Genomic DNA, 13,498 nt, shown 5'->3' with positions numbered 1-13,498 from the left:
AGAAAGCGGAAACAACTGTCTGAAAAGCCCAAGTGAAACTATAAACGCTTGTGAAATCCTAAACAATGACTATCACGGCCACAGAAACCTTGACATCTTCTGCTGTGTGACTCAACGAGCCTTTTTTTTTTCCATCTGGCAGACAGAGCCAGCAGATACACGTTCCCGTCTCGACCTAGAAGACCAAGCTTGGAGCAGTAGATGACGTTTAACAGCAAGGTTTTGAACTTATCTCTATATATATTTTTTTTCCCATGTCTTCCAACGAAACACTGAGCTCACACAGCATTGGGTTAGGTTATAAGCCGCTGGGTTAGGTTATAAGCCGCTGGGTTAGGTTATAAGCCGCTATGTTAGGTTATAAACCACTGGGTTAGGTTATAAGACGCTGGGTTAGGTTATAAACCACTGGGTTAGGTTATAAGACGCTGGGTTAGGTTATAAGCCACTGGGTTAGGTTATAAACCACTGGGTTAGGTTATAAGCCGCTGGGTTAGGTTATAAGCCACTGGGCTAGGTTATAAGCCGCTGGGCTAGGTTATAAGCCACTGGGTTAGGTTATAAGCCGCTGGGTTAGGTTATAAGCCGCTGGGTTAGGTTATAAGCCACTGGGTTAGGTTATAAGCCGCTTGGTTAGGTTATAAGCCACTGGGTTAGGTTATAAGCCACTGGGCTAGGTTATAAGCCACTGGGTTAGGTTATAAGCCGCTGGGTTAGGTTATAAGCCACTGGGTTAGGTTATAAGCCACTGGGCTAGGTTATAAGCCGCTGGGTTAGGTTATAAGCCACTGGGCTAGGTTATAAGCCGCTGGGTTAGGTTATAAGCCGCTGGGTTAGGTTATAAGCCACTGGGTTAGGTTATAAGCCGCTGGGTTAGGTTATAAGCCGCTGGGCTAGGTTATAAGCCGCTGGGTTAGGTTATAAGCCACTGGGCTAGGTTATAAGCCACTGGGTTAGGTTATAAGCCACTGGGTTAGGTTATAAGACGCCGGGTTAGGTTATAAGCCGCTGGGTTACGTTATAAGCCACTGGATTAGGTTATAAGCCACTGGGTTAGGTTATAAGCCGCTGGGTTAGGTTATAAGCCGCTGGATTAGGTTATAAGCCGCTGGACATGAGCGTCATAAAGCAACCACCGCTCAGCGCGTGTAACAACACAGCAGTTATCAACACAAACGAAAGATGATCACAATGTAACACAATAATACGTGGTGTCATTTCTTTGCTGGAGATAGGAGCGTTTGCTTGGTGATGGGGAGGAGGGCTGCCCCCTGCTTTGGTTTGCCTCTACCTCTGGAGGAGGGAGGAGGGAGGAGGGAGGGAGGGAGGTCCAGGGGGGCAAGCGTTATGCTGCTGCAGGTACACAGACTGGTTACGCCCTCTGCATTAAAAAATATGGACTACACGATGGAAAATAACGATATCACATCATATCTTGTGTTATCATATCATATCACGTGAAAGCAGCTGTTAGTTGGCCAGATGGGGGGTTTTTTCCTCCGCGAGAGGACGCACTGTTGCGTGTTGTGTGCACCGCGTTTTGCTGCGAAAAGCTGAAACCGTCTCCCTCGTGCGGACATTTTATGGGTCAAATCAAAAAAAAAAATCAATGTTATTTGTACAGCCCAACATCACAAATCACAAATTAGCCTCAGTGGGCTTAACAGCAACACGACACCCCGTCCTTAGACCCTCTCGTCGGATAAGGAACAAATCCCTAAAAAAAAAAAAACCCTTTAACAGGGAGAAGAAATAGGAGGAACTCTCAGGGAGAGCACCGGAGGAGGGAGAGCACCGGAGGAGGGAGGGTCCCCTAAAGTCCCCGCGAAGAAAGGGGGGGGGGTATTTTGGAGTTAGGACTTGGTTTAAGGGTTAAGGTGAACATTAGGACTGGGTTAAGGTTAGACGCGCAGTGACGACGTTACGGGCTGGGGGGGGGGTGAATGTAAATAAATAAGGGGGGGGCCCCCCCCGCGAGTTTAGGGAGACGGGGTCAGCTGACTGCTGTGATTTGAATGATTTTCATTTGGCAGCTGATGCGAGGTAGAAGTCCGTCACCTACCTGAAACAGTGATTAAAGTCATCAGCAGTCCCAAATACGTCCACATGTTAAACAGCCGGCTCCTGACCGAGGTCTCTCAGGGAACAAGGAGGTGCGCAGTCATGTCTCGGAGGGTTATCAATAAACACTTTCACCATTAAAAAAAAAAAGATAAGACAAAAAAAAAAGAAGAAGTCACGCCAATCCAGTTCTATCATCCGAATCCCAGACCACCCGGTTAAAGTACTTGGTACTTAGGAGTGTTGGTTTGTGGTTGGAGGACCGAACTCAACGCACACACACCTTCAAGTGTGAGCTGCAGCGCTTTGAGTTGATCCCTGTACATTCCGGAAGTAACGTGTCGACCAGTCAAACAAGGCGGCGGAGGAGCCGCGGGGAGGGCCACATAGCGCCTCGCCTCGCCTCCCACAAGGGCAGCGCGCATCAGATAAAGAAATCAACGCTTATCCTTTTCGTCTTCTGTGCCGTTGATTTAATGGAAGAAAAAAAAAATTTTTTTTTGTGCGAGCCTTACTTCATTATTAAACCTTCAATTAAAAAAAAAAACTCCCCTTTTCAATGTTGTTGATTATTTATTTAATTTTATTCGCACCGGTGCCCCTTCCACCCACAAACCTTTTGGAGACAGGGGGGTAATGGAGGAAAGATATGTTTCCAGGTTTTGTGTTGGATTTCGATTACATATGACATTATTGTACGAATTTTGGTGAACGTGTGTCATACTTTATACATTGGCAGCATGTATTGTGTTGTAGCGAATTCGGGGGGACCACGCAACCACAGGAACTGCCGCGGCCGGGAGGCGAACCCGTATCGCCCGCACCCGCAGGAGACCTCGCTAACCGATCGACTACAGGGTCAGACCCGCGAGCCAGCGGCCAGCGTGTCTTCTTATCCATGCACGTTGCAGTATTATATGATTATTATTAGCCCGGCGTGACGAGACCATACCGGATCGGTCGAGGCCCGCGTTAACACCGGCCCCAGCGTTGGTGCTGTGCCCTCACGGGGTAAAACCTGCTGCGGCGACCCCCGAAAAACAGGGAACAAAAAAAAAAAAAAAAAAAAAAAAAAAAAAAACTGAAAGATTATTAGCCGAGATTACGTTTCTAAAGAAGCAGTTCCCCGTACTAACCAGCAGATGGCAGATGGTCCTAATTTACCTCCATTGTCCGTTTAGCTCAGGGGTCCCCAATATGCGGCCCGCGGGCCACGTCCGGCCCGTGACGGGTTGATTTATGGTCCGCGAGAATTTTTGGAGAAATGCCAGAGGGAAGAATTTTTTTGATTTCCCTACCAAATTTTTTTTTAATTTCTTAGTAAAAGTAAGACTAGTAATATATCGAAAAAATAGATGAAAAATCTCTGTTTAAATTATAATACCTGCAACCTGCAAAACAAACTAACGAACAACATGCTGCTGGAGGTGGAGTGGACCGTGGTTTTAAAAGTGGCTCTAAAAGTGGCCCCCTATGAAAAGTAATTGGGGACCCCTGGCCTTAGCTCATGGAGAGAAAATACAAAGCAGTTTTTCTTTTCTTCGCTCGCTGTTTTGCTCACAATAAGACAAAACAGTTGTGTCCAAAACGTTCTTTAGTCAAAGCATCCACCTTCAAACATATTAATGAATGTAAATATACATAAATATATATTTATGACTGCTGGGATAGGCTCCGGCATCCCCGCGACCCTGAGAGCAGGACACGCGGTTCGGATAAAGGATGGATACATTATAACTATATATAAATATACTGATGTTATATGAGGCCCTGTGATGGCCTGGCGTCCCGTCCAGGGTGTCTCCCCGCCTGCCGCCCAATGAGTGCTGGGAGAGGCTTCAGTATCCTCGCGACCCTGAGAGCAGGATAAGCGGTTCGGATAAAGGATGGATACATTATAACTCTATTTAAATATACTGATGTTATATGAGGCCCTGTGATGGCCTGGCGTGCCGTCCAGGGTGTCTCCCCGCCTGCCGCCCACTGACTGCTTGGGAGAGGCTCCAGCATCCCCGCGACCCTGAGAGCAGGACACGCGGTTCGGATAATGGATGGCTATTGATATTGAATAATATTAAATCGTGCCTTGCAGAGGGGCTTGCAGACTTTGACCTTGCACATTTTTAATGTGGGACATCGGGCTATACACATAAAACTGACTTGACTGTCTTTACGCACCCCCCTCCCCCTCCAAAGCAACACGCAGGCACGCACGCACGTACGCACGCACGCGCACGCGAGCCCTCGCGCCGCCACCGCCGCCTTTCTCCGTATCGTCGTCAGGTGACAGGCTGCGGAGCGGCTGGCCAGCCTCGCTGTCGCCCCCCATCACCCGAACACAGCACACGCACCGTGTCCGTCATCAGCGGAGGGAGAGGCAAGGCAGGAGCCGAGTGTTTCCCGTCTCGTCCTGCGTTAAAAGGATTTTTCGCCTGCCGCTTTGGGGAGCGAGGAGCGCGCGGGACTCTTAACAGGGCGGGCGGCATGTGTGCGCACACGGCGTTGCTGCTGCCGCTGCTGCTGCTGCTGGCGGCGTCCTTGACGCGATCATCTGAGGTAAATATGCAAAGGGGGCAGAAAAAACAAGACGAAATCTGGACATCCTCTCCCCCCCCTCCCCCCCAATGTTATTTTTTGGGACCTCGGGTGTGTCGGTTCCCCCTCCCGTTAGCGGGTTTCGGACGAGCGGGGAAACCGCCGCTGCCCTTCTGGCCGACGACGCGATTTAGAAAATGAAGGAAAATCGGTGCGCTCCGTAATGGCGCGCGGGGACGGCTAATGACGTCGTGCGAAGCCGTGTGTCCGAAAACAACCCCCGTCGCTGCGCTTAGCGCCGGGGCCCTGTAGCGGAGCGGCCCCCTCCCCTCTCTCCCCCCGCTACCTCTAACCGCGTTTCACCCTACGTCGAGATATTTGGGAGGATGTTCGACGGTGAATGTCGACAAAACAAACGTAAGATTATTTTTGCCGTGGTTTTAAAATGGCACCGACCGGTGGCATCTCGCCAGCGGCCGCCGCGGTTCGCTGCTACGTTAGATGTCGGTGATTGACAGCTCGGCGGTGCGGTGTTTGAGGGCAGATCGCGCGTGTCGGTGTTTTGGGGGTTTTAATGCGCATCACAGGTTTGCCATTGTTGTTGGATATTCGTCAGAGGGGGGAGAGGGAGGGGGGGCCCGAATGGTTCCGAGAACATTGCGTCTGAGTTTATAACCTCGGCCGAAGGCCTGTGTGCGATTATCCCACATCTCGTCGAGGCCTTTCCTGTCAGGGCGTCTGGCTGAGGGTCGGGGCGACCCATTTCGCAGGATGAGTCCAGACAGGGGCGACATGGCTGCAGGACTGTGGTTTACAGTATTGTGGCGTGGCGACGGGCGGACCGTTGGGACGGAGGCAGACTGCACAGCAGATGGTACGCGGTGGATTCGGTTGCGTCGCCACATCGTTGCGGTTCCTCCGGCAGCAGGGTGGGAGAGGTTTACGGAGCGTGTTGAGGAGAACGCCGGAGGATGGAGGTTGTCCCAAAGCAAGATGGCGTCTGCAGCCTGCTGCTGCTGCTGCCGTCATCCAGCGAGAATCGCACAGCGCTTGTGTGGTTATAGCTGGGAATATGGAATAGACTGGGAAATGGGATCGCCGGTATTGCCGCTGTGCCCATTTATTCGTTTATCGTTTAGATGATCTGCCCTTATAGCGGATGGGGAGGACATTCCTGCGTTGCAGACGGAGGATGATAACAACACTTCCCAATCCAGATCTGTGCATGTTGCAGTTAAAGGGGGGGAAAAACAGACCTTTCTGCACAATTATAATAGGCACATGTTTGTTTTTGTTCTTTTGTTGCGTTTGAAAATGTCATAATCCAATTGGCCGGTGCTGTGATGTTTTTTGACAACTTGCCCCACTGAAATTGAAAGCAAATCCAACCTCAGTTTAAATGTTTACGCAAAAGGCTGCAGTCTTTCTGGAAGGTTGGTTTACATTGGGACAAGTGCAAGGTATTTTGTAGGTTATAGGCTGAGTCCCGGTGACCTTTTCTAGTCTGGGAGGATCTTCAGAAGCCCTACAGATTCTTGTTTTTATTATTATTAGTAGGTTATATATATATATATATATATATATATATATATACCATATATATACTCTGGTTTTACACAACCGTTATAATAAATAGAAAAACGTAAGTCCATTTAATAAATTTAAAGGCTCTAGAGCAGGGGTGTCAAACTCCAGGCCTCGAGGGCCGCAGTGTCTGCAGGTATTTGTTGCAACCGTGCACTAAACCACCTGATTAAACTAGTTCCTTTCCCTCCTTGATCCAGGAGGCGAGCTAATTAGTTAAATCGGGTGGTGTAGTGCACGGTTGCAACAAATACCTGCAGACACTGCGGCCCTCGAGGCCTGGAGTTTGACACCCCTGCTCTAGAGCAACAATCTGCTCTGAAGGTAAAGGGATCTCAAGGACATGATGCAACGTCTAACCCCTGATGTGCGCTGAGGTGGAAAAAAAATCCCACAGTGAGCAACACATTCTTATCAAGGCACGGCCACCAAACTGAGGAGGCATTTTATCAACAACGCTTGAAACGCAGTTTTATGATATTTTCCCCAGCATAATAAATACTTCTATCTCACACGCAGAGGTGATGTGGGTGCTGGCTTGTGTTTGCTGATATCGTTTTATTTGCTTTGCCCTTCTCTCTGTGATTCTAACAAAGGGTGCCAAATGGATGTGGTTTCCGCGAATAGGTACACACACACACACACCACACACACACACACACACACACACATGCACACACGAATTCAAGCGACTGATCACAGTCCACTGGGCTGATAAGGTGAGAAGAGAGCAGTATCTGGACAGAGCTAACAGTAGGACATCCCATTATCACTCACAGCAAGCTAATGTCACACAGAACTTTTGCAAACAAACACAGCATCAGCTTCCAGCTCACCATTGGATGGAACGGTAACAGATGGCTTGGTAGCCAGCGTTTGTCAGCTCGCAGCATCTGCCTTTCATGATGTTTGCCAGACAAATGGAAGGTCCAGAAGGCAAGCCAGTTTGAGACTTCCTCTGATTGTGCCGCCAAACAAAATAGAAGGAAGACAATGCTATTGCTGCGTGCTAGGTATCCTGTCGGACCACATGGGGTAGATGTTTCCTTTGCGACCAGTAAATGTCAACATCAGGTCAGTTAGACGCGAGGGGGGGTCTTTGGCACCTCGTGTTAGCTCTCAGCTGAATTACAGCATTTTATGGTGTTGATATGGTGGAACAGTGGTTAGGACGGTCGCCTCACAGCAAGAAGGTCCTGGGTTCGAGCCCCAGGGGAGTCCAACCTTGGGGGTCATCCCAGGTTGTCCTCTATGTGGAGTTTGCACGTTCTCCCCGTGTCTGCGTGGGTTTCCTCCGGATGCTCCGGTTTCCCCCCACAGTCCAAAGACATGTAGGTCAGGTGAATCGGCTATGCTAAAATTGTCCCTAGGTGTGAATGTGTGTGTCAGCCCTGTGATGGACTGGCGGCTTGTCCAGGGTGTCTCTCTGCCTGCTGCCCAATGACTGCTGGGATAGGCTCCAGCATCCTGCGACCCCAATTGAGATAAGCGGCTTGGATAATGGATGGATGGATGGTGCTGATAGTTTTTGCCATTGGTTCAAATAAAATGCGGTTCATAGACAGTCTCTCTACCCTGGCCCTTGGTTCCCTTTATCTCAACTGGGAAATGAGGACAACGTGATTCACTCAGCAATATACAGGGGCTCATAAAGGTGGATGCGTACTGCACTGAGGCAGTAAATACCAAAGTCTCCGGTCTGTGGATTGTAAAGGCTTTATCTGGAGTAGACTTAAAGAGCCACACAACACTAAAACAACTCATTCTAACCGAAGACTGATGTACTTGGACACATCCAAGTCAAAGACATCGACCCTGGTGCTTATCTCGACATTTTAGTGCAACCTATACGATCTGTACGCAAAGCAGTGGGTTTCAGCGATATGAGCCACAACCCCCCCGGCTACGCCCATCCACCTTCTACTTTAAATAAATAAAAAACCATTCAGATTCCACCGTTGATGAGAGGGGTATTTGAGAGAGAGACATAGCTAAAGATAGAGAGAGAGAGAGAGAGAGAGAGAGCGGGTACAGTTGTTGAGAGAGTGACCACAATTACACATTTTTGTATTTTTCAGTAGTTCTAATTTGATAGTTTTTTGGTTTTTTTTTACATATTTTTTGTTTGATTTTATATGTAGTATTGAAGTTATATTTAATTTTATGGTTTATAGAATTGGCGCTCTTGCACCCCTCCATGGTTGCTGTTGACTTGAGGGTTGTCCAGAGTAGACTGAGATTTCACCAAAGGTATAAAAAAAACCCCCAAAACACGGGCATGGTTTGATACCTGTAGCCCATGCCCACATTTTCCCCAGATTCTGGCGTTTTTTAAATCTCAGATGAGGCTACAGTCTGTCTAAACTGGGCTGCTTTGTTGCCCTTTAAAGTTTTATTTATCCTTTATAGAGAGATCTGCTTGGGCAAATGCTGAATTACGATCCAAACAAGAGGTTGTCAGCCAAAAATGCCCTTGTACATGGATTCTTCCGTGACGTCACCATGCCAGTTCCTCATCTGCAACTCTAAGGAATACTAAATGATTTTTTCAGTTTTTCTAAATGATATCAAAGAAAGAAGGATGTCCCAAGCCTCACTCAGTTTCCATTATTATAACGGACAGGGATCAGAGAAACTATTGGACGTCCAATAGTTTCGCTTAAATTTTATAAGTCCATTATAATTCTGTTTATCCTCTTTTACTGTTGCATTGTGTAAATTGTGTAAAAACAACATCCATTGCACGTTGTCCGTCTTGGGAGAGAGATCCCTCCCTCTGTTGCTCTCCCTGACGTTTCTTCCTATTTTTTCCTCCCTGTTAAAGGTTTTTTTTTTTAGGGAGTTGTTCCTTATCTGATGCGAGGATCTAAGGACAGGATGTTGTGTTGCTGTAAAGCCCATTGAGGCAAATTTGTGTGATATTGGGCTGTTACAAATAAAATTGACTTGACTTTATAGAATAATATCTGAAGTGGGAATCGTAGTTGATCGGGGCCAGGATGCTTGCAGCTCTCTGATCCTGATACTGCATGGAGAGGTGTGTGTGTGTGTGTGTGTGTGTGTGTGTGTGTGTGTGAGAGAGAGAGCGAGAGAACGAGAGATGAAAAGATAAACAAAGAGAGGTAACACATCATCGCCACTGTCAGCAAATGCTGAAAGTTTGGAATAATACTAATCTCCAGTATAAACAAAAAAAGTTAACGCCATTTTCCTCGATAACATCGTTGTCTATTTACCCTGAATAAACCTAGAACAGATCAAAAAGGTGTCTATTTGCCAATGTGTCCCAATCACATTTTTTCTAAATCAGTGTTTGCTCTTTGTGTCCACCACCTGACGCTTCCTTTGACCCTCCACCTCCACCTCCAGGTTCCCGCTGATGACTCGGTGAGTCTGCTGGCGGAGCCCCAGGTGGCCATGTTCTGTGGGAAGCTCAACATGCACATCAACGTACAGAGCGGCAAATGGGAGTCAGACCTGTCTGGTACCAAGAGCTGCATAGGAACCAAGGAGGGCATCCTGCAGTACTGCCAAGAGGTGAGAGACAGACGGGGAGAGTGAAAGAAAGAAAGAATAATAGAAAACAATAGGAGGAAGAGAGGAAAACCTAAATGAATGAGGACGGTAAAAGGTTTTACAGCTTTAAGATGAAGGTCAGTGTTTGGGTGTTAGGACTGAACAGTAGACCATTTCACAATGTATGTCACATTATATACATTGTGCAATAGTCACACTGCGAAGGATGCGATGGAAAGGAAAATTGGTCCCATCAGTCATTAGCCTAAACCCCTTCCTGCTTGATTTAAAATGAAGTCTAGCCAGGTCTGCTTTTTTTATGACTGCTTTTGAAGAAAGGTATTGTAGTGTATTGGACAAATAATATATATTAGTCCTATTTAATGACTTCTTTGACTATTGCCTCATTTCCCCTCTAAAATCACCCCAATCGTCGCTAAAGTGATAAATTCTTTGCAAATGGAGCTTTGAAAGTTGAAAGCGTCATATGTCTGGTGAAATTATCCAACTCCTTGTTATTTTTTGAGAGTGAATACACATTAATAAAACAAAAATATCACAATTTCTCAGCCCTACTGAGTGTATATGAGAGTTGGAAGCATGGATAGGAAAGAGGTGGAGGAGGTGTTAAAGGAAAAGAGAATCAGGATGAGGTGCTTGTTGAAGGAACTCAACAGTTTTTGTCTTTTCCTCCAGGTCTATCCAGAGTTGCAGATCACGAATGTTGTGGAGGCCAACCAGCCTGTCAGCATCCAGAACTGGTGCAAGAAGGGCCGCAAGCAATGCCGCAGTCACACACACATTGTAGTGCCATACCGCTGTCTGGGTAAGCCTTTCCTATGGTGTGTGTGTGTGTGTGTGTGTGTGTGTAAGCGCGCACGTGCGCGTGTGTGTACGCAGGCACACACAGAAATGGCTGGGGCTCTGAAAAGGTCAAGTTAATGCCCCCCCCCCCCAAAAAAAAAATCTGCCTTACTCATATCAATGCATGCGTACGCTTTCTCTCTCCTCCTAAACACATGTAAACTGGGAGAGGCTTACTCAGTAACACAGTCTACATAGGTATACACACATAAATACACACACCATCGGTGCTCACTCTGGGTCAAGTATCACTGTCCTCCTTTCTGGATCCTTACGGGTCGTCAGGTGGGTGTAGAGACCGATCCTGGAGCTGCATATTTTGGGGCAATGTGGGCAAGTGTGTGATGGAGTGGTTGAGGATGTGGTTTGGGCTTTTCTGGTATCTCGCTACGTTCTGAGTCTGCACTTGTTTTCAGCAATGCGGTGGAGGTCGTGGTTGTAGCGCACAGCAGGTGCGCTACAACCTTAACACCCAGGTGTTAAGGTCGATGCCAAACCTTTTAATGTGGGTCTTGATGTTACCTTTATATTGCTTCTTTTGTCCTCCTGGGGCACAGCATCCTCTCATGAGCTCAGTCAGACATGCGGAGGACATGGCTAATCCATCTCAGCTGATGTGCAATGTTGGCAATTATGGTAGGCATGTTGGCCTCCTCGAGGACGCTGAAGTTGGCGTGCTTATCCTCCTAGCTGTTGGTATGACTTGAGTGCCTTCAAGTGCCTGCTATATGTGGTCCAGGATTCTGACCCATACAGTAGGGTGGGCAGCACCACTGCTTTGTACACCAGAATTTTTGTTCTGGCCTGAAGGTCACAGTTTTCAAAAACCCTTTTTCTCAATCTTGAGAAGGCCCAGCTGGCACAGCTGAGACACTGGTGTATTTCAATGTCAATGTTGGCTTTGGAGGAGAGAAGGCTGCCAAGATATGGGAACTGTTCCACGTTTTCCTGTCTGATGTTATCTACAGAGATGGAAGGGGGCAGAACAGGCATATTTCTGTTGGGTCAGGGTTGGTAGAGGATATGGGTCTCTATGTTAATGGCCAGGCCAAGCTGCTTGTATACCTTTGCAAAGGCTTCCAGTATGCGCCGTAGTTACTTTTCTTCTACGAGAGACACTAAGGCATTGTCATCGGCATACTGCAGCTCAATGATGGATGTGACAGTGGTTTTACTTTTGGCCCTGGATCTGTTAACTTTTAGAAGAGTCCGATCAGCTTTGTACATGATTTCAACTCCCTGAGGAAGATTGGGACACATGAAGTGGAGGATTGTGTGCAATTAAGACAGAGAACAGGGCTGAGGCAATGACACAGCCTTGTTTAACTCCTGTGTGGACCTTGAAGGACTCTGTCTCTAGTTGACATATTGTCATGTAGCAGTCATAGAACACTGACATATTTGTCAGGGCAGCCTATTTTTGACAGAACTAGCCAGAGAGCCTGGTGGTTTACAGAATCAAAAGCTTGGTCCAAGTCTATAAAGGCCATGTATAATGGTTGATTCTTTTCCTGCGCTTTGTCTTGGAGTTGGCGAGGGATAAAAATATTGTCCATGGTGCCTCTGTTAGGACAAAAACAGCTCTGGGATTCTGGCAGAATTTCCTCTGATATTGGGAGAAGTGTATTGGCCAAGACCTTAGCCAGAGCTTTCCCTGTGGTGGAAAGCAAGGAAATGCCACGGTATTTTCCGCACTCAGCTTTTTCTCTTTCTTAAAGATAGAAAGAAGGAGTCCATCCCTAAGTTGTGCAGGCATTTCCTCTTATTCCCACATTTTAAGTAGCAGGGCATGGATATGTTGTCTAAGGAGTATAGGTCCACCTGCTGTCAGTACTTCTGCTGGTAATCCATCAGGACCAGCAGCCTTGTTGATTTTCATCTTCCTGATAGTATCCTGGACTTCTCTTATACTGGGTGGTGCCGCCATGTCCTCTTTGGGTTGCTGAAGTAGTTGTTGGAGAGGATCCATCTCAGGGCTGGAGTCCCGGTTTAAAAGGTCCTGGTAGTGCTCTTTCCACCTCTCTTTGATTGACTTGTTGTCTGTTAGTCTTGTTGCTCATCAGTTGCTTTTCATTTCCAGAAGAAAGTTTAACCACCCTTTCCCTCTTTCAGCTGTCTTTGGTCAGCCAGTTGCATTTCAGAGAGTGTGGCAATATCAATCCGGAATCTTCTCAGCTCTCGGGTGGTGATTGCAGTACGCCATTTGGGTCAATTGCTGGATTGATTGCCCATGAGGGTTCATATGTTCCAGGCTCTGAAATATGAGTTTCTGCTTCTGACCACATGGTGGTGACCCCTCTAGGTGTGGTGGTCCAGACAGGAGGTATGAGGCAGACTATGTTTAAGGCACTTTTTCTATCCCGCTCGCCAACTGGGGCGAGCAGAGCGGATCCTAAATAGGGCTGCTCAGTTGTGGGTGCAGCAGCCAAGAAGCCCCTCTGCCTCAGTCCCAGGGCGTAGCGACTGTTCATACACCCACTGCCTGTGTGTCAGGTTGTGGATAGGGGCTGCCAGACATCACCGTCTTGCCCCTGTCACCTCTTCCTGATTGCTACAAGGCTTTGACCCGGGATGTTTATGGGTTGATTCCCTTGCAAGAGAATGCCTGTGTGTGACAGCTTTTTACGTGTGTGTGTGTGGGGGGGGGCTGATGCACCTGCAGCCATCACATGGTCCTTGGCAGGGGGTGGTCAGAGTCCAGCGGCATAGAGAACAAAGACGATTGGGGACCACCCTCTGTTGCAGCCTTCATCCGCCTTCGCTGCCATTGTGACCTAGACACATCTTCCGCCAGTTCCGCAGTTGAGGTTTTTGTTGGATTGCACTTTGTCTGGAACCTCCGCCTTGACCTATCTGCCTTGGGTGACCCTACCAAGAGCCAAGCTCTGGACGGCATAGGTCTTGGGATCATTAGTATATGCAAGCTTCTCCACCACGT

The 13,498-nt window shown here is 47.7% G+C and overlaps 1 protein-coding gene across 1 annotated transcript in view; it reads left to right on the top strand.

The window, feature by feature from the left end:
- The first annotated feature begins 4,315 nt into the window (after positions 1 to 4,315).
- The window catches only part of LOC130120988 (amyloid-beta A4 protein-like), a 37,183-nt gene continuing 28,000 nt past the window's right edge, over positions 4,316 to 13,498 (top strand). Inside the window, 3 exon segments of the mRNA XM_056289815.1 lie at positions 4,316 to 4,617; positions 9,550 to 9,717; positions 10,393 to 10,522. Of these exon segments, the coding sequence (XP_056145790.1) occupies positions 4,546 to 4,617; positions 9,550 to 9,717; positions 10,393 to 10,522 (370 nt within the window). The 5' untranslated portion in view covers positions 4,316 to 4,545.

Source organism: Lampris incognitus, chromosome 11 (genome assembly GCF_029633865.1).
Source record: "Lampris incognitus isolate fLamInc1 chromosome 11, fLamInc1.hap2, whole genome shotgun sequence".
NCBI lineage: Eukaryota > Metazoa > Chordata > Actinopteri > Lampriformes > Lampridae > Lampris > Lampris incognitus.
Note: the sequence above shows the minus strand (reverse complement) of the source record. Positions and strands in the feature narration are given on the sequence as shown.